Genomic DNA, 26,944 nt, shown 5'->3' on the forward strand with positions numbered 1-26,944 from the left:
TTTTTGTTGTTGTTTTTTTTTTTAATTGGGGGGTGTGTGTGTTTGGTTGTCTTGTTTTTTGTTTTGTTCTCTGTCCCCTGGTGCTTTCTATGAGCAACTGCAAACACAGAATCAGACTTCTGTTTTGCCAAGTGTGGCTCTGTAATGATTCACTCCAGTGCTGTGGAATGAGGGCAGTTAGTCTGGTATGTTCAAGCACAAGTCACTTCCATTCTGTTGCAGGGGTGGCCAAGGACCTCAGGCCCACAGCATGATCCAAGATACTCCTACAGTACACATTCGCTAACTAGTGCCCAACCTTTTTATTTTGTCTTTTATCCTGATAGCAATTCAAGTCTCTTATTCACTCTAAATGCTCCTCCCTATATGTAGGAAAGAACTTTTTTCTTCCCTACACAGTTGTAAAACTGCATGTTCATTCAGAACAAATCAATGCAAGAAAAGAGGAAAAAAGGCAAGTTCATTTTAGCTTTTTATTAAAATGCTTAGGATACAGACTGACCGTTTGTAAATGACAGTTTCACTCTTGCTGAAATAGGACACATGTGCACTCTGATAAACAAAATGAAGAGTCTCAGTTCATTGAGCCCCTGGACAGGGCCCTGCCCCTCTGGTGGAGTTGTGCTCACTGCAGCAGCTGACCACCTTATTTATGATGGTGTCTGTGGGGCAGGAAACAGACTGGTGCCACTTTTTAGTAATCTCTTTCTCCAGTGGCCAGAATCAACCACTTTCACAAAGAGCCGCCCAGGGCAGAGTCCAGTCCTCCAGCTTGCTACAGGGCAATTCGGGACAAATGCGAAAGACAAATAAGGAAACCAACACTGAGGCCATCACACCTGTCATGTGCCTGGACAGAGACGTACGGGCAGCCGTTAGCCAAAGGTAATGAAAAGCACGCCCGTTACCTACCCTAGTTCTCACGGCCAGCTGGATGCCTTCATTAAGGCTTTTACAACCTTTCCACATGGACAGCTCTCACTCCAGCTCTTCATAGGTGAACACTGTGATGCGTGCACTTTGCAGACAAGATACCTCACTGAGCCTCTGCATTGGGAACCTGGCAGTCTAAGAGAACACTGTCCCACAAGCTCAGTGCTCCAACTAACGAGTAAGAGCTCACTCCCCAGGAGTGTGCTTCCCACCTTCCCTACCCTCTGGCTGGGGGCCTGTCACAATGCGGCAGCTGCAGCATTTTCACTTAGGACCTACCTCTCACCTTGCAATAAAGGAAATAAGAATCAAGATACCCTCCTTTCTCCTTCCACCTTCTACAAGGGTAGACTATAGCGTTAACATCAAGAAAACCAAATGCTGTAAGAATCAGGTTCATAATTCTCTCAGAGCTGCTGTGCTTTCACACTAGTGCTCACTGTTGCCAGGAACTGCCCACAAAGCCAGACAGCAAGGCCATTTCCTGTTTTCTCCGCTTATTTCTGGAGTGGAAAACATGGAGTCCACTGACAGTCTTTCCTAGGTTCACTTGTTGCTAGCAGAGCCGATGGAAAGGTCTTCTACTCACAGAATTCAGAGCCCTAAGCTGCTGATTTTGACCTGTGTTCTGTTCAGAACTGTCTCTCTATCTGTTCAAAAGCTTCAGAGACACACTCTCAGCATGGGGTCTACATGAGAGATGTTCTTAACTCTTTCATGAGGCAAAAGTCACTTTTTGTATCTACAGTGAAAAAAGGAAGGTGCTACAGATGAAATTCCACAACAGTATAAAAGCAAAGCCTGCTGCAATTGCTAAGTGCAAGTAAAGCTGACAATGTAACAATGACACGTCCCACTCCAGATGAGGGACTCACTCCCTTACCACAGTGGTGACCACCCCAGCAAAGGCCAAGGCTCCGTCCTCTCCCAGCACACTTGTGCTCGGGTGCCACCTCCAAAAAGGCAGTTACACAGCGGAGCTCTGGCCTCCAGTGCGCTATCTGTTCATAATTTTATGAAGTATCTAAATTTCATTTACTAGTTTAAAAAAAAAAAAAAGAATAGAAAATCTGGACCAAGTAAATTGTGAACTCAAAAAGTTAGAGAAGGGATACCAATTACATTAACAACACTTTCTTTAAAAAATAGAATCACTTTCTTTTGAAATCAACCAGTGGTGAGACGTGTTTTTCTTTCCAGGTGTTCCATGATGGCACCCGGCTTTCCCTGGCAAATCCTGCCAGCCCAAGTCCCTGACACTGACCTGCACCAGCAGACAGGCAGTGTTACTTCCCACGAGTGGAGAAGAGCACATGTCACCACTGGGCGATGAGCGTAGACAGAGATGCATGGCTTTTCAATGCCAGACATGGTTGGAGAGCTTTCCTTGTTCTATTAGAAAAGTCCATGAGGAAGCTGTGAATAGGATCAGTCCAGAAGTAAAACTCTTTATTTTCACTGTCCAAACATCAGTCAATATACTGGGAGAGCCAGCGGAAACCCTCGCCGTAGCCTTGCCTCTTGAGCACACTGCACATGAATACTTCCATGGGGCGGGCGTTCAGCTCTTTCAGAGACACATTTCCCTAAAGGAGGCAAAACCCAGAAAGGCCTGTTAGGACTTCCATATGCAAAAGCACAAATACACATAAATAGTAACTGCAAAATGTGTCCGGCCACACAGATGACTTCTGCAGGGCCTCCTGCTTCAGAATAAAATTAGCAGCTTCTATACACCACCTCATCCTATATCTGGAAAAAGCATTTGCTCTGAATGTCCAACATTCATCTGGGCAGTTATGAAAAGGAACCGTCATAACTTTAGGGACCTATGGACCCAGCATATACTATAACAGACAAAACAAGTTTGGACATTTTAGTATATTCATTAACATAAGCATTCAGCAACAGACAACGTGGGGTTGCATGGAAGAAACTGATGTGCATGTAGCACTCATACAGAAGAGGGCAACCAAATGAGCTTAAAAGAAGCGGCAAGCATTCACACCCACACGAATAAATAAATGCAATAAAGGGCCAGTCGTGGTGGCGCACGCCTTTAACCCCATCACCCTGGAGGCAGTGGCAGGTGAGTAGGAATCCAGTCTATAGTTCCAGGCCATCCAAGGCTACACAGAAAGACCTTGTCTCAATAAATATGTAAATGTAAAAAAAAAAAATTTCAAAGCAGAAGACAGGACAGGGGAAGACAGCTGAGTGGACAAAGTGCCTGCTGCTCAAGGGTGAGGACCTCGGTTCAGATCCCCAGCACCCACATAGTTAGGCACACTGGCACACATCTGTGACCCCAATGCTAAGAGAATACAGAGCCAGGTGGGTTCCTGAAGCTCGTTGGCCAGCCAACCTAACCCAATAGATGAGTGCCAAACTCTTTCACCGAAGGACAGCCAAAGTTGACCTTATGTCTCTACATACATGAACAAGTATGCACACATATACAAAGTACCAGGTTTGTATTTCTGTATTTTCTCTCTCATCAGCCTGCTTTTCTAGACCAGAGCCTCTCTTCACACTATAGGGCACACTGATGTAGGATATTCCTGTTCTATTTCTGGTGTTATTATCCACTTGCTATACAAACCTGAGCAACTACTGCTTCCCCATTTGTAAAATGGGAAAATAGTTTCACGTCTATCAGTAAGAAACACTAAGGACAACCAAATGCTTTGCTCTTAATACTTGGAAGGCATATATAATACTTCTTTAAGATTTACCTTTATTTTTAAATTATGTATATGTGTGTGACAATGTGAGGTGAATGCGGTGCCCATGGAGGCCATTAAGTGGTGTCAGATTTCCTGGAGCTGGAGTTACAAGTGGTTGTGAGCTGCCCAACATGGGTGCTGAGATATAAACCTGGGTTCTCTGCAAGAGCAAGACATAACGGCTGAGCCATCTCCTCAGTCCCAGAAAATGCTCTAAGGAGACTGAAGCCAAGTGTGCTAGCACATGCAGAGACAGACAGATCTCTATGAGTTCGAGGCTAGCCTGGTCAACATAGACTTTGTCTCAAAATAGTAATAATAATAAATTTTTTTAATTCCAAAAGTAAATAAATATTAGCACCCGGTGACCAACACCGATCTCTAACCCTAGTTCTAGGGTATCCAACATTCGTGGTGCACAGGCACATATGCAGGCAAACATCCATACAATAAAATAGTAAAAGAAAACTGCCTTTCCTGCCATCTCTTCAATTATTAGGTATTAGAAAACATACAGAAGGAGGCAGGAGGATTGCTCAGTGGTACAGCACTTCCTTAGCATGTACACGGCCCTGGGTTCGAGGTCCTTTTGTATCACTGGGAAGGAAGGAGGGAGGGAGGAGGATGGCTGAAGGATACACCCTGATAAAACACTCCCACTGAGGTCTCAAAAACACAAAGAAAAGCACCTATATTTAAGGACTGTGGATGTCCTCTCATGCCCCCTTACACTTTTTTCTTACCTTTCCTGTGGTCTGTCCATAAAGCCCAAATATTTCACGGAGTTTTTCTTCACTGATTGCATCTGTCCTGTCAATTTTGTTTCCCAAGATAAGAATTGGCACATTGGATATTGTTTCATCAGTCATTAAAGCCTAAAGACAGGATTAAAAAACAAACAAACAAACACGTAAGCAGTTCATGAAATGAAAGCTCATCACGACATAATAAAAACTAACTTCTATCAGTTTATAGGGCATCATGTGGTCCTCTTTGCATGTGATGAACGGCTCATCTTGGCATTAGGTGCCGAGAGCATCGTAAGTGAGATGCCCTGGGTTTGTGATTATGTTAACAAACCTAGATAAAATATAACATACTTAGTGCCTAATGAGCTGGGACAGAAAGTCAACACTAAATGTTCAGAGAAGCATCACAATTCATTCTCCAACAAAATCAAAGATGTGGAACTGAAACAGGGCTCCACAGGAAGGGCAGACCTTGGTAAGCAGAAGGAAGGACACAGACAATGACTCCACAACAGTGTGAGAATTCAAGAAGCCACAGAGCACCACTTAACTGAATTAAGACGTTTACACAGATGTGCAGCAACAGGGCAAATGTGCAGGCAACAACAACCCTCGTCAGTGCCAGTCTGAAAAAAAATCCCCCCACCACTTGTTTTTTTGAGACAGGGCTTCTCTGTGTAGTTTTGTTGCCTGTCCTGGATCTCGCTCTGGAGACCAGGCTGGAATTCACAGAGATTCGCCTGCCTCTGCCTCCCGAAAATTTAAGTTGCACTAGATCTTAAAGAATGTGACCCTAAAGTCAGCAAATCTACTTTTAGGACTGAACTGATAAACACTGTGTATCTGCAGTGCTTACCTAAGAGATGATCTGTAAGACAGCAGAATTTAGTGAATTGTGCAAGAAGGATTCTGGGAACAATTGAAGTGTCTAAAACAATAAATCAGACAAAAGAGGAGACAGTGCTGATATGGATTCTCACTAAGAGGAAAGCAGAGTTGGAAGAACAGGGAGAGTATGTGTGCACTTTTACCCTGTAAGCGACTGGAACCATTAAAGGAAACAAGCAGGGAGTGAATGACAAGTTCCCTCTGGCACTCCAGTACAATGCACAGGCTTCCAGAGCATGTCCAGGATGGTGGAGAGGAACAATCAATAGCTTCACTTTGGGAAGGACCATCTAGTAGGCAGCACGTTTGAGGCTGGAGCTCAGCAGGTGTGGATGAGAGAGATGCCCATGGAGCCGTTACCACGGAGATGAGGATGGAAGAAGCATTAGAACTAGTCCATTTAGTCCATTCAGGACCAAGCAGAAGAACATGTACAAGAGCTAACACTGGCTGGGCATGTGGTGCACTCTTACAATCCCAGCATTTGGGAGGCTGAAAGGCCAGGCTGGTCTACATAGCGAGACCCTGTCTCCAAAAAAACCAAACAAATTAATAAAACAAATAAAAATTAAATGAAGAGTATAAAGTAGGGGCTGGAGAAACGGCTAAGTGGTTAAGAGCACTGGCTGCTCTCCCAGAGGATCTGGGTTCAATTCCCAGTGGCAGCTCACAGCTGTCTGTAACTCCAGTTCCAGGGTTTCTGACACCTTCACACAGGCATACATGCAGGCAAAACACTAATGAACATTGGGGGGGGGGGGGGGGGGAGATAGAGTTTAAGAAAGGAAAGCAGTTAGCCCCACACAAAATGAGACCTAAGCAGCATTAGAAACATACATTAAAAAAATAGCCAAGCAGTGGTGGCGCACGCCTTTAATCCCAGCACCTGGGAGGCAGAGGCAGGTGGATCTCTGTGAGTTCAAGCCATTGTGACTACACAGAGAAACTGTGTCTCAAAAAAACAAAACCTGAGACAGGTTCAAACTGCTAGACGAGTCAAAGAAACACTCATAAATCAAAGAGAAAGGCACTGGAGAGATGGGTAAGTGATTAAGAGCACTGCTTTTGTAGAGGACTAGGGTTTGGTTCTCAGCACCCAGTTTACAATCTTCTGTAACTCAAGTTCCATGGGATATGACACCTTCTTCTGGCCTCCATCAGCACCAGGCATGCATGCGGTATACATATATACATGCATACAAATACACATACAAAATAATTTCAAAAATAAAAGAGACGAGATACAGGGTGAAGAAAGAGGCATTATAAGGAACATTATAGAGTCTGACAAAGGAGAAAACCCAAAGTGAGTAAAAAAAACCTGAAGAGTGCTCACAGATCACCAAATCCATCACATGACTCTGTAGGAGAAGTAGATTCCAAAATATAAAAACTCAAGGCTGGAAAGATGCACTGGTTAAGAGCACTGGCTGCTCTTCCAGGTCCTGAGTTCAATTCCCAGCGCCCACATGGAAGCTCTCAACCATCCATCTACAACCGAAGTCCCAAGGGATCTGATACCCTCTTTTGGAGAACAGATGTACAAGCAGACAAAACACCCAAAGACATAAAATACATAAATAAATAAATAAATAAATCTTTTTTTAAAGTATAAAAACTCTGAGTTTCACAATCTCAAGACTATAAAAAGAATAACCACAACAAAGGAACACTACTAACTAGGCTGAGACAACAGGCAGAACTGAGGAGTGTTGTGAGCAATCTGAGCCAGCCAGGCAACCTTATCATATAACTACAAAACTTTTTATTCAAGTTCAACCTGAGGTTCCTCAGGACATTGAAAAACTAAATCTCACTGGGCTAGAGAGATGGATCAGTGGTTGGTTAAGAGCATTGGCTACTCTTTCCAGGGAATCTATTCCCAGTATGATGGCTCAACAATTGTTTATTATCCATTAGCTCCACTTCCAGGGAATCCAGTGCCCTCCTCTGGCCTCTGCAGGCACCAGGCAAGCATATAGCATCCATACGTAAGATTCAGGCAAAATACTCAAACACATAAAAATAAATACATCTTAAAAAGACAAACCATGCGCCGGGCGGTGGTGGTGCACGCCTTTAATCCCAGCACTTGGGAGGGAGGCAGAGGCAGGCACATCTCTGTGAGTTAGAGGCTAGCCTGGGCTACAGAGTGAGTTCCAGGAAAGGCGCCAAAGCTACACAGAGAAACCCTGTCATGTCTCAGATTTTAAAACCCTTTCTTCTAGGACTCTGAGCACATTAAGTATGGCACTGCTGAGTTGTAGTTCTTAAAACAAAGGGCAGACAGGAAGGAAGAGATATACAAAAACATAAACCTACATTAAGCTCAACTTTGGATTCCATGAGGCGAGAATGATCCGCACAGTCCACCAGAAAAACTATCCCATTAATCGCTGGGAGATAATTTTTCCAAACCCGACGTGCTAGAAGACAAAATTTCTAGATCAACAAAACAGCTGACAAGTGAATATCCTAATGGTCCATAGAATGAGATTTGCTAAGCTCACCAAGTCCTGGCCAATAGCAGTTAGAACAGAGGATTCATATTGATGGTCTGTGAGCAAATCCTGAGTTTTGAAAACTAAGAGTTTCTGCCTTCCTTGATAAAGCATAAACCTAGCAACTCTAAACCCACCTGTAACTTCATGGTTGTCCTTTAGTCAGTTTGCCAAAATCCCCACCAGTTCTAAGGCTGTAAACACAGAAAATAATGAAGTGACCAGTTTGGGGCCTTGTGCCAACTTTGCAATCGCCACATTAAAACATGATAATGATTTAATTGTTCATATAATTTTAGTCCCACTGTAGTTCCTAACAGCTAATGAGTGTATGTGCTGATAGACTTGAGTGGTGGGCTTGGTAGGTACTTGAAACTCTCTGGCCAGGTTACTCAGTCTCCAATATTTAAGCAATGCTTTTTGTTCGTCATTATTCTGAGACACGGTCCCACAATGTTGTGTGGCCTAGGCTGGCCTTGAACCCTCCATCTTTCTGCTTCAGTCCCCCAGTACTGAAATTACAGATCTGCCAGCAATAAATAATTTCTGTTTTTGTTTTGTGACAAGGCATGGTGAATGTTTCAAAGCAGTGCTTTAATGTACTCTAATTTCAGGGCATTGGGGGTGGGGATTGAATTCAGTGAGCTACATTCTCAAAATGTAAGGGATTTGCTTTCTGAGACAGGATCTCTCCACGTGGCTAGTGCCAGGGTTGCAGGCATATGCCACCACACCCAGTGCTTACATGGATAACTAAGGAGGCAGATCTGCACGGTCACCTGGTCACCTCAGAAAGTGGGGTAGGACGGAGAGGCTGCAGCTTTCACATTCACGTCCTTGTCACACACTGACAGTTTATTACAAGCCTGTGCTCCTTTTATAAATTACATTTTTAAAGCCATGCAAATAAAAAACATCAAGACGTACAATACTGTAGTTACTCATATAAAATGGCAGTCATGCACACACCTATAATCCTAGCAGCTGGAAGCCTGAGGTAGGAAGATCAAGAGTTCAGGGCTAGAAGCCAGAGATGGCTGAGCAGGTAAGAACACTTGTCACTAAGCTTGATGACCTGAGTCTAATCCCTAGAACCCACACAGTGGAAGACTCAGTTCCCCTAGGTTGTTCTCTAAACTCCACAGGTGTGCCATAGCATGCAAACACACACATGCACACACAAATAAATATTGTTAAAAACAAACAAAACCAGTTCAGAGCTTGGAGGCAAGGTTTGGCACTTAAGAGCACTTGCTGCTTCTCTAGAGGACCCATGGTTCCCAGCACCACTGGCAGCTCACTACCATCTGCAACTACAGCTCCAAGGGATCTGACATCCTCTCTGGCCTCTGAGGGCATATGAACACATATGGCATTCATTCACATAACACATACACACATTAAGCATAATAAAAATAAATCTTTAGCTGGGTGTGAAAACATACCCCTTTAATCCCAGCACTTGAGATGCAGAGGCAAGTGGATCTCTGAGTTTGAGGACAACCTTGTCTACATATTAAGTTCCACATTAAAAAAAAAAATACACACACACACAATTTAAATTAACAAAATGTTCCAAAAGCGTGACTTGTCAACTCAGTAATCACAAGATTGCAACTGGTTTCTTTTCCCAGCCTTCTCAGAATATTCTCAGGTCTTAAACCATTCACTCCTGCTCCTAAAGTTTTACCAAATACAAAGTGAGGGTCCATCAGACAAAAATCCCTATTCTGTAGATCTCTAAGAAGGGAGAGTGGGAGTGTGGCTCAATGGTAAACCACTTACTTAGCATGCACCAGACCCCGAGTCTGATCCCCAGGACAGGAAAAAATCCAGCGGAGGCTAGAGAGATGGCTCAGTGGTTATACTACTAGACCCAAGTTCAGTTTCCTGCACCCAAGTCTGTAACTCCAACTTCAGGAGGATCCAATGCCTCTGGCCTCTGCCAGTACCTACACTCACATTCACACAACCCACACCCACACACAAAATTATAAATAAAACTAATCTTTAAAAAAATTTACAAGGCTGGAGAAATGGCTCAGCGGTTAAGAGTACTGGCTCCTCTTACGGAGGACTCAAGTTCTGTTCTCAGCACCCACCTGACAGATTACAAATGTCTGTAACTCTAGTTCTAGGGGGTTCAATACCCTCTTCTAGGCTCTGTGGTCACCAGGCACACAGGGCACAGACATACATGCAGGTAAAACACTCAAATAAAATAATTTTAAAAAATTTGTATGTGTAAATTAAAAGCAAATAAACATATATCCATAGAAAGCACTTTATGAGAATCTAAGAGCCAGAGACACAAACTGAATAGGGTAAAATAGACCTAGAGCAAAGCAAAAAGGTATTAGAAAATGTCCCAACTGTCCCTAATAAGCAGGGCACACAAAATACCAGTTCAAAGGGGTCACAAATACCTACTGTGCTCTTCTGGGAATTTTTGAGAAATTTAAAAATACTTGTTAAGTAATAATTTTCTACATACTCATATCCTACTGAATAAAGTATACAAAACAGACTTGGTAACTAAACACAGAAATATGACATTTTAAGGCCAGCCTGCTGTATGTAAAGTTCCAGGCCAGCCAAAGCTATATACTGAGATCCTGTCTCAAAAACAAGACTACTAAACAATAAAGAACATATTGTCAAGTAGACAGAACTTTCACAAATGCACCGGGTGGTGGCGGCGCATGCCTTTAATCCCAGCACTCGGGAGGCAGAGGCAGCCAGACCTCTGTGAGGCCAGCCTGGGCTACAGAGCGAGATCCAGGATAGGCACCAAAACTACACAGAGAATCCCTTTCACAAATTTTCACAAATGATTCATAAAATAAATAGTACTATGTATTAAAGAGACTAGCAAATCTGGACTAAATCTATAAGTAAACAATTCCCTGTATTATTTACATTTTTTTTTAACACAATTGAAATTAGAAAAACTCAGATGTGGTGGTGCATGCTTGTAACCCTAGCACCTGGGAGGGGAGAGCAGGAAGGAGTTCCTGGCTAGCCTAGGCTACATGAACCCTGTCTCTAAAAGGAAAGCGGACGACGTAACTTCACTAAAGCAGTAAAACTCCAATCCTAAATACAAGTAATCTACAAGTTAAAAGGAGGGGCTGGTGAGACAATTCAATGGATAAAAGTTCTCGCCATCTCACGGGGCTTGGGACCTGAGTCTGATCCCCAGAAACCACAGAAAGGTGGACGGAAAGAACCAATTCCAGAGCTGTCTCCCAACCTCCACACCAGCACCATGGCATGCACACCCATACATCATGCACATGCACACACATGTTTTAATTTTAAAAAGGTTAAATGGCACACTGCTTTGCAGATGTGTCTCACAAGACACCCTCACCCAGTCTCTTACCTTGCTCATGTCCACCAAGATCAAAAGTGGTAAAAGTCATTCCAGCAATTGTCAGTTCTTCTGAGGCTGAAAGTGTCAAAAAAAATAAATAAAATGAAAGAAATAAACTTCCAACCAAGGGTCCAAGTGCTAGTACCGAGAATCAATACTAATGCAAATGTAATTGTGTTTTTGTTTTGTAAATAAAGGGTACAAGAATGCAAACAGTCTTAAAAAGCTTTTCTCCAAGAAGTTTTCTGCTTAAGGTCAGATGGGAGCTGTGTCTCATTACAGAACTGGTCAGCAGATCAGTGACAAGGTTCCAGAGATGCAGAGTAAGTGACCCGAGAGTGTCCATAGTAACTTCAAAGTAATCTGGCTTCAGGGGCCTCAGTTAGTAACGGAACTACATCAATAGGAGATTCACCCTCCATGCATGACACTGACCATCAAAAAGTCACCTGGTATTTTGAAACTTACTGGGATGTAATGTTGGTACGTGCTGGCCTAGTCTGTCATCTTTCAGCATGTGAAGAAGAGTGGTTTTGCCTGCATTGTCCAAACCCAAGAATACAAGTTTTCCAGATTTCTTGTAGAGTCCTACAAGAGAAAAGAACGTCTTAATGTTCTTCCCATCCAAGGCCCCTTAGATATCAATTGTTTGAGGAAATGTAAATGCAACCTGTAATGTAGTTCATGAAAATGGCTTTACCTAGGAACTGGAGCACACTGCTGAAGCCATTGTAGATCCACTCAAAGATGAAAGACATTATTGATGCTTACAACCTGTGTAAAACATGAAAATAACATTAACTTTCTACATGCCTTATTCTCTGTCCATGACACACGTTCATAGACCCAAGTTTTCTAGACTAGGAAAGCAAAGTCTGGGGCTGGAGACATGGCTTAGCAGTTAAGAATGCTTGCTGCTCTTCTAAAGGACCCAGGTTTGACTCCCAGGATGCACATGATGATTCCCAACTGTCTGTAACTCCAGTTCCAAGGGATCCAACACTCTCTTCTAGCCTCTGTAGTAAACATGCTTGCATGCAAGCAAAATACTCATACACATAAAAATAAAAATCAATCTTGTGCCAGGTGGTGGCGGTGCACACCTTTGATCCTAGCACTGGGGAGACAGAGGCAGGCAGATTTCTGAGTTCAAGGCCAGCCTGGTCTGCAAAGTGAATTCCAAGACAGTCAGGGCTACGGAGAAACCCTGTCTTGAAAAACAAACAAACAAAAATCAATCTTTCAAAGACCAACTAATCTCCCCCCCCCCCCGCCCCCCCCACACAGATTTTGCACTCAGAATGGAAACCTCTAGGATTCATTCTCTTATCTGCAAATTCAGATACGCAGAGAACTAGGAGTCACACACACAGTCCTCCTTTACTGTGAGATGTACTCCTCCAGGCAGCTGCCCATTCACACCCTTAGATAACCACGACTGCCTACCAGTTGGCAACATTCCTAGGAATTCTAAGATGGGCAGTGGTTGTATACGCCTTTAATCCCAGCACTTGGGAGACAGGCAGGAAATCTTTGGCTAGTCCTGTCTACAGTGAGTCCCAGGCCACCTAAGGCTACAAAGAGAGATTCTGTCTCACAACAACAAAAAGAACCCAAACAAAACCATGCATGAAAAGTATATTAACCTGAATAAAAGGTTTATTAAGTTATTCTGTGCACTTCTAAAAAAGTCACCCCAAATCTATCAACTGGCCCAATCTATCTGTTCAGCTCTACTGACTGAAATCCTTAACCATTTTTGCAGGTATGTTTTGACTCACAAAAAGATTATTTTACAGAACCACGTAGGAACAAAAAACAAACAAACAAAAAAAAGCCAACACTTTGTAATACAATCAAGTACATATCTACTTTTTTTTTCCCCCCCGAGACAGGGTTTCTCTGTGTAGCTTTGCGCCTTTCCTAGAACTTGCTTTGTAGACCAGGCTGGCCTCGAACTCAGAGATCCACCTGGCTCTGCCTCCCGAGTGCTGAGATTAAATGCGTGCGCCACCACAGTGCCCAGCCTACTTTATAAATTCTTAATTTCTTAAAATAAGAATACTCATTCATGCCAGGTGTTGGAGGCACACGACTTTAATCCCAGCAGTCGGGAGGCAGAGCCAGGTGGATCTCTGTGAGTTTGAGATCAGAGTGAGTTCCAGGGCAGGCTCCAAAATGACACAGAGAAATCCTGTCTCGAAAAACAACAAACAAACAAACAAAAAAAGAATACTCCTTCATAATATAGTAAGAGTTTCCAAAACAAGTAAGTATCTTATTTGTTCTTTCGACACAGGGTCTCAACTATGTAGCGCTGGACTGCTAGTACAAGTCTTGTCAATTAACACAGACACCAATACTACTTTTTCTATTTCCTATAGGCTTAGAAAAAAATACATGACTCAAAGCCACTTGGCAGGTCTATACACATCAGCTCTAAGTATAGTTAAGAGAGAAGAATCTAGAAATACTGAGGAATCATAAAGACTCTCAGAGATCAATTTCCTGGTCACAATGATTTTTTTACATCAGTACCTCAGTTTAGCACAGAAAAGAAAAAATCACCACTTTTTCAGCAAGGCAAACTTTATTCAAGATGCAGCCAACTGCAATCAGACAAAACTTTCATGAACAGGAACTGGAGGAACGGCTACCCACAAAACATATATGTATATACACTGGTATACACTGTGTGTTTTTATCAAGAGGTAAGCCCAGGCTGGCTTCAAACTCCAGGGCTTAAGGTAGCCTCCTGCTTCAGCAAAGCATCACCTATATTCTTAAAATATGTTAGATGAAAAGCAAACTATGTAATTATTGGGGTTAGGCCTATCGTCTGACCTGTAAACTTGGAACCTGCCTCATGCTTACTCCATTCAGCTTTTAAACAAGAACAAAGTTTGGCCAGAGGCACAGACAGACAGAAAACTGTGGCACACAACACACTTAGCATGTTAAGTAATAGCCAGGAAGGGTAGTACACACCTGTAATCTTACCACTCAAGGCTCAAGAAGATCACAAGTTCAAGGTCAGCTTAAACTATACATCGAGACACCGTCTCAAAAAAAAAAAAAAAAAGGGCTGGAGCCAAGCACAGCAGCACGTGCCTGTAATCCCAGCATTTAGGAGGCAGAAGCAGAATATCAGGAGTTCAAGGACAGCCTCAGCTATACAGTGAGTTGAAGCCAGCCTGAATTATGAGATTTTAAGGAGGTGAGACTGAAATGTAGCTCGGTGCTAGGGAGGCATACTTAGCCAACATGCATGGCCCTGTGTTTGATTCTTGGCACTGACAAGCAAACACACACACACACAGAGAGAGAGACAGACAGAGACAGAGACAGAGAGACAGAGAGACTGAGACTTATCTATAAATTTAGCACTTTAAGAAGCCCAGTAACAAACACATAAATTCACTGCAGATAAATAGAACAATATGCTTTTCTTTTACAGTTCCCCAAATGAGACATTCTCCCTTGTTTTTCTCACGTTATTCTTGGAGAATCACAGTTCAACTTTAACAAGCTATTACTGCCACTGTGACCACTCTTTACAACCCCACACTACTAAATTCATGTGTACTGGTTTGCTGCCAATAGTATGCCCAAGATGGGCATGGCAGTGTAAGCCTTAATCACAGCACTTTCGAGGTTGAGGCAGGGAAAATGAGCTTGAGTTTGTAGCAGCTTTGCCTATATATATCAAGTTCCAGGCTAGCCTGGGCTACATTGTGAGACTCTATTTCAGAAAAGAAAACGAAAGCAAATATTCTCAACCGAGTTAATTTTATGTGTCACTTTGTTTTTCTTAAGTGGTAACTGAATTACTTTGATTTTTCTAACCTCTTTTCCTTTGCAGTCCTTGTTTTTAAAAGCCCTATAAATTCTTCCCACCGAAACAATATAGGTAAAATATTAGAATGAATTTTTCAGCGACGTTAAAAAGTAGTAACTCCTACCAGTCCCCAGGAGTTGGGTTGTAGTGCTGCCCAGAGTTGAGTAAATGGCCTTGCTAACTCCTCTGTCCTTGAGAGCTCAGGATTTGAACCAATTCATCCATCAGCAACCTTAGAATTTATCCGGTACTCACCAATCCTACCAAGCAGAGACCTCCGGCCTCGTTTAACAAGATGAAGATGTAGACACTCTTAGGCTACCTGTCCTGGTCAAGACTGTGTAGCTCAAAGTGTCAGTTCCAAGGACTTAAAACTCTCACCTAAAACCGAAGCTTTTCCTGCTAATGTGAAACTCCAATCACAAAACTTCCAAAAAGGAAACTCACCACCTTATCTTCGTAAGAATACACCCTTTCAGATGGTATTTTTACTAAAGGACATTCTATTTCTCTCCTCTTCTTCACCTACTCTATCATCTATGGGATGTTAAGAACAACGTTAAAACCAACACTATTCCTGAACCTAAAGTAAAAGCGTGCAAGTATCAAGACTGGTGGAAACAAACAAGTCCCCAAATGACCACTGGCCAATAAAAACGTACTCATTACTTAAACGTATTCAATCCAGATGAACCTGGGGCGGAAGGCAGCTGGCTATTACCTAAGGAATTCTATGTTGCTGAGGGATAAATGTCAAAGATTAGCTTTCTACCAATTCCCCCTAAATCTCCCCTCTCAACCTGAGCAGATGGAGCCAGATTCCGGGAAAACATCAGAACAAGGGGAAATACTGAGAAAGGGTACTTATTACCATCCTCGCCTGGACAAAAATGGGGAAGAACACACTCATCTACGATAAACGCCCGAGAAGGAATTTTCCCATGCACAGGGGGGAAAAAAGAGGGGGTGTTGGTGGAAGGAGCGAACACCGGGTTCCAGATAGGGCGTCGGATGCCCAGAAGACTGAACGGGGGGCTCGAGCGCCCACTCGCTACCTGCGTGGCCCCCGAGGTCTGCAGAACCCAAGGAGGAGCTCCCGGGGCTCCGGCTAGCCTCACCGAGGACCGAGGCTCCTCCGCCACGGAGGCCACGGAGCCGTTCCAAACACCCGAACGCCGCCGCCACGCCACCCCGCAGCTGCGGCCCGTCCCCGCCCAGAGCCGGCCCGCGGAACCGCCTGCGTGTCACTTCCCCCCCAACCCAGTCCCTCCACGCCGGCCCCCGCCCCGCCCTTCGCGGCCGCCCGCCCCGAGCCCAATGCCCCCCTGCCGCCTCCTCCGCGTGGGCCCCGACTCACGGCCCGAGGGGCTCCTCCGGCGGTGGCTGGTGGCGCGACCCTCCCTCAGAGCACACAGACCAGCAGCACCCGGGACCGCCAGCTACGCGCCGGATGTACGTCACGCCCCTCCCACGGGACTTCCGGGAACGCGCTGGCCTCGCCCCCTCCAAGCGTCACGCCGTTCGGCCTGTGGGTACCGCCCTACCAGCCGCTCAGGCCGCGGAGGGGCGGGCCCAAGGAGTGACGTACGCTCCGGGTGTGGCCCCGCCCTCCGCTCCGGGTGTGGCCCCGCCCTCCCCCTGAAGGTGCTCCAGCCGCCCAAGACGTGGCAATGCCTGTCGGGCGGCCTGGGCTTCTGTCCCCGAGTTAAGCAACTGCTCCAGCCCGGGACTTCCAATCCCAATACATTTCCAGAGGCACCTGGGATGTCAGAAGTGGAAGCTGCCAGATATAGGTAGACTCCAGGACAGTAGAATTGACCTTGGTGACCTCAGCCTAGGTGGATGCCACCAAGTCATTGTTTTGTTTTCCCTGCCTTGGGTTAGCTTCTTTTTATTTTATTTTATTTTTTTTTTTTAACTTAATAAAAGCAGCAAGAGTTTTTTGAGCAGTTCTAGGCAGTACACTGAGGACCTGGGATGTTTCGTCTAATTTAACCCTCAGTACCGATCTATGAAGTATGTACAGACAGCCCCATTGAACAATATAGTTAAGCAGGGCCCGCAAAATGGCTCATCAGGTAAAGGCACTGGTTTGCTGCCTGTATCAGCCAGGGCTCTCAAAGAAACAGAGCTATCCGGCATTGTGGTACCCACCTTTAGTCCCAGCCCTTTGGAGGCTGAGGCATAGAGATCTCTGAGTTCCAGGCCAGCCAGTTACATGTTTATACCATGTCTCAATAATAATAATAATAATAATAATAATAATAATAATAATAATAATAGGAACAGAGCTGAAAGAATGAATATACATATGTAATTTAAAAAATTTTTTTATGTGTATGGGTGTTTTGTTTGCACGGATGTTTGTGTACCACATGCATGCCTGGTGCCTGCAGAGCCCAGAAGAGGGTGTCAGATCCCCTGGAACAGGAGTGGCCATACGGGTGCTGGGAATTGAACTCAGGTCCTGTGGAAGATCATCCAGTGCTTTCAACTGCTCAGCCATCTCAACGGCCCCCAAACACATATATAGTTAAAAGAGGATTTACTAGAGTGACTTACAGGTTGTGAGCTGAGTAGTCCAACAATGGCTGTCTCCCAGTGGAAAGGCCATGAATTGGGTAACTGTTCAGTCCACCAGACTGAATGTCTCAGCAGCCCCAGTCTGATGGTGTGAATCTAGGGAACTGCTAGAGAGCCAAAAGCCTTCAGTCTCAGTTGGCATCCCAAAGAAGTAGGTTCTAATATCAATGAAGGAACGCCTCTGCAACAACTGATGAACTTGCCAGTGAGAGTGAGGGTAAACAGTGGAAAAGCAAAAGCTCCTTCCTTCCATGTCCTTTTATGTAGGCTGCCACTAGAAAGTGTGGCCCAGATTTAGGGTGGGTCTTCCCACTTCATATAATCCAATCAAGAAAAATCCCTCACAAGTGTACCCAGCTGCTTGGGACTTAGATAATTCCAGATGTAGTCGAGTTGACAACCAAGATTAGCAATCACACTGCCCAAAGATGCAAGACACATGGCAACCTGAGTTCAATTGCCAGAACCCACAGAAAACATTGTGGGGTCTCTGCAAACACCAGGGCTAGCAAAGTAACCCGTGTGAGGTAAGAAGGAAATGATTCAACACAACTTAGGTAGCCAGTGTTGGTTCAAACTTCTGGAGTCTGATGCCAGGTAGTTTATTTTTAGGCATATTTAAGCACAGTACAATTTTGGGAAAGTTTCTAGTAACAATTATCCCAATCACAATTATCCCAATCCCATATGCACAATAACACTTAAGTCATGCCTACATCAAAGCATATGTTGACCTCTTCCAGAAAGATGGGTTCTGTAACTTAAGGGCCTAAGGGAGGATCTGGTGTGGTCTCAGTCATACCGATAGCATGCTTTAGAGCAATAGTTCTCAACCTTCCTAATGCTGCAACCCTTTAGTACAGTTCCTCTTGTGATGACCCCAACCATAAAGTTATTTTATTGCAATTTCCTAAGTAATTTGCTACTGTTACAAATCATAATGTGAATATCTGTGTTTTAGGATGGTCTTAGGTGACCCCTGTGAAAGGATTGTTCTCAAACTTGAGTTTGAGAAGACAGGTAGGTTTAGGAAAAAGAGAGCACAGAACCCAAGACATGTGTATGGGCTTCTCAAGAGGGTGGCACGCAAGTGTCGTGTGTGTGTGTGTGTGTGTGTGTGTGTGTGTGTGTGTGTGTGTGTGTGTGTGTGTGTGTGTATGTGTGTGTGTGTGTGTAATATGTTATGGCTTTCTAAGTTAGGTTGTTCAAAGCCTGTGGTTTGTAACAAGGCCGGAGCTGTGGCTAAGTGGTTAAGGCATACTGCTCTCACAAAGGACCTGAGTTCCATTCCAAGCGCCCACATCAAGTAGCTCACAACATCCTGTGACTCCCTAAGACTGCACTCACGTCACATACCTACATACAGAGAGACACACACACAATTAAGTTTAAAAAAAAGTTTTGGGTTTGGAAAGATGATTTTGCTCTTTTTACTTGTTTTTCAAGACAGGGTTTCTCCATGTAGTTTTGGTGCCTGTCCTGTATCTTGCTCTGTGGACCAGGCTGGCCTCAAACTCAAGAGATCCGAGATCCACCTGGCTCTGCCTCTGAGTGCTGGGATTAAAGGCACATGCCACTGCCACCCGGCCCTGTTTTGCTCTTTTTAGAGGATCAGAGTTTGGTTCTACACTGAGTGGCTCACAACTGCCCCAGAGTATCTAATACCCTCGTCTGGCCTCCACTGGCACCTGTACTCATGTGCACACATCCACACACATCCACAAATACATACACATAGTTAAAAATAAATCTTTTGGGGGCTGGAGAGATGGTTCAATGGTTAAGAGTACTGGCTGCTCTTCCAGAGGACAGGAGTTCAATTCCCAGCAACCACATGGCAGCTCACAACTGTCAGTAACTCCAGTTCCAGGGGATCTGACCCCTCTTCTGGCTTCTGAAGACAGCAGGCACACACACACACACACACACACACACACACACACACACACACACACACACACTATGAAGCCCTGGCTGGCCTGGAACCTGATCTATAGACCAGGCTGGTCTTGAACTCAAAGATCCACCTGTCTCTGTCTCCCAAGGGCTGAGATTAAAACTGTGTTCCACTGTTATACCCAGATCTTGGGGACCCCCAAAAGACCACCACGGAGACCGAATCCCGAATGTAAAAGCAAAGAGCCTTTATTTCAAGCTCCAGAACTTGGTCCCTCTGTCTGTCCGACACAGCGGTGAAAGCAGAGAGCCCTGAGCTCAGGTGGGGCAGGGTTTTTATCATAGCAGAGGTTGGGGTGAGGGGATTACCAGGGTCCAGGACCCTGATTGGCTGACAATTGTCTAGGGGTATCTGTAAAACAAAAATAGGTGTGTGCTAGACTCAAGGGCATCTGGCCACCTTATCTAATGGTTGGAACGTTTGGGATGTCAGGTACTTCCTCATCCCTGGGTGGATCCCTGGGTGCTACAGTTTAAGGCTTTTCCTGGATCTGGGTGTTGCCTGCCAGTAAGCCTATCACAGCAGCTGTGTCTAGGCCCCTAAGCCTGTCATGGCTGCTGTGTGGTCAAGCTGTTTTGGGGCCCCTTCACACCACCATACCCATCTAGAATTTTTTTTTTAAGATTTTATTTTTTAGTTGTTTGTGCACTTGAATGCAGTCCCTACAGAGGCCAGAAGTGTCATTATCTTTTAGAGCTGGAGTTACAAGTGGTTGAAATCTATCTGATGTGGGTGCTGGGAACAGGACTCAGGTCCTCTGGAAGAGCAGCAAGCATCCATATCCACTGAGCCATCTCTTCAGGCCCTAGAATCACTTTTGAGACAGGGTCCCACTATCTTACACAAGTTGATCTTGAATTCACTCTTTTTTTTAAAAAAAAAAAAAAAGATTTATTTATGTATACAGTGTTCTATCTGCATGCATGCCTGCATGCCAGAAGAGGGCACCAGATCTCATTATGGATGGTTGTGAGCCACCAAGTGGTTGCTGGGAATTGAACTCAGGACCTCTGGAAGAACAGGCAGTGCTCTTAACCTCCGAGCCATGTCTCCAGCCCCTGAATTCACTCTTTTTTTTTTTTTTTTTTTTGGTTTTTCGAGACAGGGTTTCTCTGTGTAGCTTTGCGCCTCTCCTGGAACTCACTTGGTAGCCCAGGCTGGCCTCGAACTCACAGAGATCCGCCTGCCTCTGCCTCCCAAGTGCTGGGATTAAAGGCGTGCGCCACCACCGCCCGGCCTTGAATTCACTCTTAATCCATGCAGGGCCTTGGTCTCATAGCCTCCTGAATTGCTAGAACCATAGGCTCACACCACTAAGATTAGAGAGCGATCTTGAGGATTCCAGTTTAGCAATGTGGTAATTCCTGGATGGATTCCCAGGAAGGCCCGATTGAGAGATGGTGGAGTAGGAGGTAGGGATGTAGATCACTAGGTGTGTCCCTTGGAAGATATGCCTTGTACCCAGCCCCATCTTGCCCCTAGTCCCTCACTGGCACAAGGTTCTACTGATACGGTATTTGGTCCCATCATTTCTCACCTCAGGCCCAAAGCAATGGATCCAGCCAAGCTTGGCCCGAAACCTGTGAGCCAAAATGAAAATAAACCTTTCTTCCTTTAGACTTTCTCTCAGGTATTTGGCCACAGTAACATAAAACTAACACAGAGACGTTTTATCGAAGAGGAGACACAGGTAAGAAATAAGCACATGAAAGATGATCAGCATCATTAGCGATGACAAAAATGCAGACTAAAATAACAAGGAGACATCGTGGGGCATCTAATGGAGACAGGAGGATCCCTGAAGCTTGCCACCAGCCAGTCTAGCCAAGTCAGCAAGTGCCAGGCTCAATGAGAGATTGCCTCAGAAACGTAAGGTAGAGTGGAAACAGCTTAGCTCAGCAGCTGGGGGTGTGAACTGACTGCTCTTGCAAAGAATTGGAGTTCGGTTTCCAGAACTCCACACCAGGCAGCTCGCAAGCACCTGTTACTCCAGCTCCAGGTGTTACTAAGCCTCTACTGCCGATAACACCCGCACTCCTCTGCGCGCGCACACAGCACACACACACACACACACACACACACACACACACACACACACACACACAGGATAACAAAGTTCAGACGCAATAAACACGAATGTTACTATAAGTCATGACCTGACATTTTTATAGATGAGGAAAACAGGGTGAGTGGTTTGTATCCCGCCTGAGTACAGAACTGATAAGATGATCCTGGATTCAAGCTCAAGTCTCTCTAGCTCCAAGTCACCAAACATTGTTCTGACTGGTAACTTCGGTCCAATGCAAATGACGTAAGGGTTCAGTTCAGTGAGTAAAGAGGTAAATGTCACGTTTACTTCAACCTTCACTAAAGGTTTGGCTAACATAATAGTAACAGTTTACTTTCCACTAATGTAATAGTAATTCACAAGTTTTTGCTTCAGAAAGGGATCTCAGGAACTCGGCATATAATAAGACTTCTATATGCACAAGAGATTCTATTCTCAGATTCCTAAAATTGTTTTAAATAAGCACTTACAATGTTGCTTAGGTTGGCCTGGAACCTACAATGTAGACCAGGATACCCTTGAATTCAAGAGATCTGTCTGCTCTGCCTCTTGAGTCTGAGAATTAAAGGTGTGCACCACTGTGCAGTTTTGTTTTGTTTTTCGAGACAGGGTTTCTCTGTGTAGTTTTGGTGCCTGTCCTGGATCTCGCTCTATAGACCAGGCTGATCTTGAACTCAGAGATCCACCTGGCTCTGCCTCCCAAGTGCTGGGATTAAAGGTGTGCACCACCACCACCACCACCACCACCACCACCACCACCACCACCACCACCCAGCTGCAGTTTTTGGGGTTTTTTTTGGTTTTTTTTTTTTTTGGTTTTTCGAGACAGGGTTTCTCTGTGTAGCTTTGTGCCTTTCCTGGAACTCACTTGGTAGCCCAGGCTGGCCTCGAACTCACAGAGATCCGCCTGGCTCTGCCTCCCGAGTGCTGGGATTAAAGGCGTGCGCCACCACCGCCCGGCTCAGCTGCAGTTTTTTTTTTTTTTTTGTTTTTGTTTTGGTTTTTCGAGACAGGGTTTCTCTGTGTAGCTTTGCGCCTTTCCTGGAACTCACTTTGGAGACCAGGCTGGCCTCGAACTCACAGAGATCCGCCTGGCTCTGCCTCCTGAGTGCTGGGATTAAAGGCGTGCGCCACCACCGCCCGGCTCAGCTGCAGTTTTTAATCTAATAATATAAAGGGGAATTCTAAGACTACTGCTAGGAACTCTGAAGAACCCACACCCAGCTTGATAATGATGACTCTGGAATAAAAAAATATCCTAAACCAAGTTTCAGCAAAATAAGTTTATTTCCTAACACAGTAAACATATACATCCAATATGTATGAACACCTTGCACATCTATGCACAAATGATTTCCATGTCACAAGGGCTTTAAGAGCTAACATGTAGTAAAAGCTGTCTTGGTTGAGATGTGAAGTGTCTGGATGGCTAACCTTCTGAACATATTGGACTGGCCACAGCAGAATCTGCTTCATTAGGTAAGTTATAGAAATTTAAAGCTTTGAAGTTACTACACTTTTGCATCTAACGCCTCCAGGTGAACAGGATGCAGCAGGATCGGCTTGGATTCTGGAGGCATCTCATCAGTTCTTCTGGTGATGGAACCATTTGTCCACTGTATCCAGAAAAGAGAAAAGCAAATGAGTCTCTGCTAAGAACCCAAATTATCAAGATATACCAAAGGGTAAGCTGGGGATGTAGCTCAGCAGGAGAATGCTTGCCTACCAAGGAATACAACAGGGCTTTACATGGCTCCTCTAGATGACCTCTAGAACATGCATGCAAAGCTACAGTCAGAAACTAGTACCTAGCACAGGGATGAGGTCTCATATAGTCTTGGCTAATCTGAAACTCATTATGGAGCCCAAGTTATCCCCAAACTCTTGGGCACTAGGGACTAAAGGTGTACATCACCATGGTAGCTTCAATTTTTTTAAGTGGCAGACCCTTTTCTCACCAGAAGAAATTTAGATTCCTTTTTCTTTCCTTTGTTTTTTTCAGACAGGGTCTTTCTACGTAACGCAGGCTGGCCTTGACCCTGTGGTCTTCCTGCCTCAGCTTCCAGAGTGCTGGGACTACAGGCGTGCATTACCACACCCGTCACAGAGCTCTCTAAGATCTAAAGAGGGGACAGAGCTATTTTCTGAGCGAAGCAGGCAATGTCTGGAGGAGAATGTAGAACACAGCCCATGCTGGGTCCCTCCCACAGTGTCTACATGGAATTGGAGGGTCCTGAGTGAGAGAAAGCACCGTCCCCGCCCCCCCCCCCAAAAAAAAAGAGAAGGGGATAAAAAGGAAAGGCGGCACGCAGTGTCCCATCCTCACATACACACTACGGAACTTGAGCAGGGTTTGCCAAGTGAAATAAAGACAGGCACAAAAAGACCAACAGCTTGACTGAACTGTGGGCTCCTCAAGTGTGGAACTGCACAAGTGGAGAGTGGTTGCCGGGGCTGAGAGCAGGGAGGCCAGATGGGAAGGGGAGGCAGGAGCTGATCAAGGGCACAGTCATGTCAAGTCCCAGCAGTGAGTTTTACTTAACGGAATGCTGACTGCACTAGTATAATGCACTGCCTATTAGTACCTCCTTCCTGCGGCTGGGGAATGAGCACAGGCCTTCTAGCATGTTAAGCACACACTCCGCATCAATCTACAGCCCAGGTCCCAGGATAGTTTTCTCTCTTTTTTTTTTTGGTTTTCGAGACAGGGTTTCTCTCTGTAGCTTTGCGCCTTTTCTGGATCTCACTCTGTAGCCCAGGCTGGCCTCGAACTCACAGAGATCCGCCTGCCTCTGCCTCCCGAGTGCTGGGATTAAAGGCATGCACTACCACCGCCTGGCCCCAGGATATTTTTCAAAATGGCTACAACTGTAGATTTTAAATGTTTGCCCACAAATAAGTATGTGAGGTGATAGATTTGCTAGCTTGATTTAATCTTTCCATATTATAAATGCACAGGAAAACTTATTATACCCATAACCATATATAACTATTTTCCAAGGGAAATATACAGACAGACATATAACTCTAATATGACTATAGTGGACTCAGGTCTCAGGTCTTACCATCTGTCGGTAGTGAGCAGGCAGATTCACATGGTGGCGGCAACTAAAATAAAACATTAAAATATTAAAATGTAGTCTAACCCTAGGAGGGAAAGCTAAAAGCCTACTAGTAAAGTTGGAAAACAATGGACAGGAGACTACCAATTTTTAGTCTCTAAAAATAACTTCCAGGAACAAGAGTATGATCTGCTAAGACAGGGTTCTCGACCTATGGGTTTCGACCCCTTTGGGATCACATGCCAGATATTTACATTATGATTCATAACCGCAGCAAAATTACAATTATGAAGTAGCAACAGAATAATTTTATAGTTGGGTTCACCAAAGCATGAGGGTTACAATATTAGGAAGGTTGAGAACCACTGTGCTAAGAGATCAACATATCCAAGTCTCTTTCAATTTTGAAAAACATCTACTTAATTTTATGTATATGGGTATTCTGCCTGTTATGTATGCACACCGCATGCATTCCTGGTGGCCGTGAGTCAGATCCCTGGAACTAGAGCTATGGATAGTTGTAAACCACCATAAGGATGCTAGGAATTGAAACCTGGTCCTCTGCAAGTCTCTTGACACACATAAAAGAAACTTTTTTTTAAATAAAACCCAGTGTATATGCATCACGATTCCATTTTCCCTCACCCTGTTGTTGTTTTTTTTTTTTTTTTTTTTTTTTGAAATAAGGCTTCATAGTATAGCTTAGGCCAGCACAGCACAGAACTCTGAGCAATCCTCTAGACTCAGTGTCCTGAGCCACCATGCCCAGTTTTGTTTTTCCTGTTCATCTCATTTTGTCAGGGTTCACTGTCAACGAAGAGGAATCTAAATGCCCTGGGCTGCTCATCAAGTCCTTTTCCTTTGAAGTGCCCCATTGATGAGGCCGTGGGAAGTCAGGTCGTTTCGTTCTGCTTGCTGCTTTTGATGGCACAAATGAAAACCAATAACAACAACAAAAATAATAAAAATAAAATAAAAATTAACAAATGATTATTTTTACTTTATATCTTCAGGTATTTTGCCTGCATGAGCATCTGTGTACCATATGCGTGCCAGGGTCCAGGTTGGATCTCCTTGGAGCTGCAATTACAGGTGGTTATAAGGCACTGTTTGGGTGCTGGGAACAGAACCTGGGTCTTCTGCAAAAGCAGCAAGTGGTCTTAACCACTGAACCATCTTGTCCAGCCCCATAAATGAAAATTTTAAATGTTCAGTCTTTCGCTAAATCCAAACAAATCAGATTAATAAAAACAGCACACAGGCGGAGTGAGGTGGCACATACCCACCATTAATCCCAGCACTCAGTAAGCAGAAGCTCTGTGACTTCGAGGCCAGCTAGGATGACACAGGGAGAGTCTGACTCAAAAAAACAAATAAGAAACAAAAAAATTCCATAAAAGCAAGATGCTGCTCTCCTGGACTGTGTACTTCTTGTGAGAAAGTTCTGTACTATACATCATCGCTCCTACAATGATTCCTGTGCTTACTCCCTCGGTCTTGGCTATGAACAAATCAACTAACTTCCTGTTTGGTCTCTTCTGGAAGTTGTTTGACAGGTGAGTGGCTCTTAGGCTACCAAGTACATTCAGTAATCACTTTGGTTTTTACAAGTTACCAACTTTGCGTCTGTACAACCAGGGTTGACCAGGACCACTCTCAAATGTTTATTTGTCTGTGTTTGGAGTTCTGACCTCAACATGTCACACAGTAATATGCACACAAAAAACATTCAAATACTTGTTGCAACAAATATTTTTTCCCCAAGGAGCACCCTTATCGCTCAGCCACCCAGTCATCTTTCAAAAGCAGATGTTACATACAGCATCCACAATGGCTTTGGCAGCATCAGGATCACACTTGTAGGGGCTCTCCGACACTGTGGTATTCATGCTATTGAATGAAATGAACATAGTCAGAAGATAAAAGAACAATATAGTCTCCTCATACATTTAAAAATACTAAGTTGGGGCTGGAGAGATGGCTCAGTGGTTAAGAGCACTGACTGCTCTTCCAGAGAACCTGGGTTCAATTCCCAGCACCCACATGGCAGCTCACAACTGTCTGTAACTCCAGTTCCAGAGCCTCACACAGACATACATGCAGACAAAACACCAATGCAAGCCAGGCGGTGGTGGCGCATGACTTTAATCCCAGCACTCGGGAGGCAGAGCCAGGCGGATCTCTGTGAGTTCGAGGCCAGCCTGGGCTACCAAGTGAGTCCCAGGAAAGGTGCAAAGCTACACAGAGAAACCCTGTCTCGAGA

General features: G+C 44.5%; 2 protein-coding genes across 2 annotated transcripts in view; both read right to left on the reverse strand.

The window, feature by feature from the left end:
• Positions 1-459: 459 nt before the first annotated feature.
• Sar1a (secretion associated Ras related GTPase 1A) lies at positions 460-16,498 on the reverse strand. Its single transcript, XM_052744886.1, has 7 exons — positions 16,369-16,498; positions 11,874-11,947; positions 11,642-11,761; positions 11,183-11,248; positions 7,619-7,722; positions 4,403-4,534; positions 460-2,519 (listed from the first exon to the last, which is right to left on the reverse strand). Exons 2-7 carry the CDS (start codon positions 11,929-11,931, stop codon positions 2,403-2,405), a joined length of 597 nt encoding a protein of 198 aa, XP_052600846.1. The 5' UTR covers positions 11,932-11,947; positions 16,369-16,498; the 3' UTR covers positions 460-2,402.
• Positions 16,499-22,883: 6,385 nt separating this feature from the next.
• Positions 22,884-26,944, reverse strand: part of Ppa1 (inorganic pyrophosphatase 1) — a 31,368-nt gene continuing 27,307 nt past the window's right edge. The window contains exons 9-11 of the mRNA XM_052744887.1: positions 26,502-26,571; positions 24,685-24,727; positions 22,884-23,235 (exon numbers count right to left, since the gene is read on the reverse strand). Coding sequence (XP_052600847.1) covers positions 23,204-23,235; positions 24,685-24,727; positions 26,502-26,571 — 145 coding nt within the window. The 3' untranslated portion in view covers positions 22,884-23,203. The remainder of the gene's footprint in view (positions 23,236-24,684; positions 24,728-26,501; positions 26,572-26,944) is intronic.

This window comes from Peromyscus californicus, unplaced genomic scaffold (genome assembly GCF_007827085.1).
Source record: "Peromyscus californicus insignis strain IS unplaced genomic scaffold, ASM782708v3 Scaffold_19__1_contigs__length_69161282, whole genome shotgun sequence".
NCBI classification, from domain to species: Eukaryota; Metazoa; Chordata; class Mammalia; order Rodentia; family Cricetidae; genus Peromyscus; species Peromyscus californicus.

Coding starts and splice junctions, on each gene's coding strand:
- Sar1a (XM_052744886.1), bottom strand. CDS start 11,931: ATGTCTTTCATCTTTGAGTGGATCTACAATGGCTTCAGCAGTGTGCTC. Junction 11,762..11,873: donor CAGTGTGCTCCAGTTCCTAG/GTAAAGCCATTT, acceptor TTTCTCTTGTAG/GACTCTACAAGAAATCTGGA. Junction 11,249..11,641: donor CGTACCAACATTACATCCCA/GTAAGTTTCAAA, acceptor TGACACTTTCAG/CCTCAGAAGAACTGACAATT.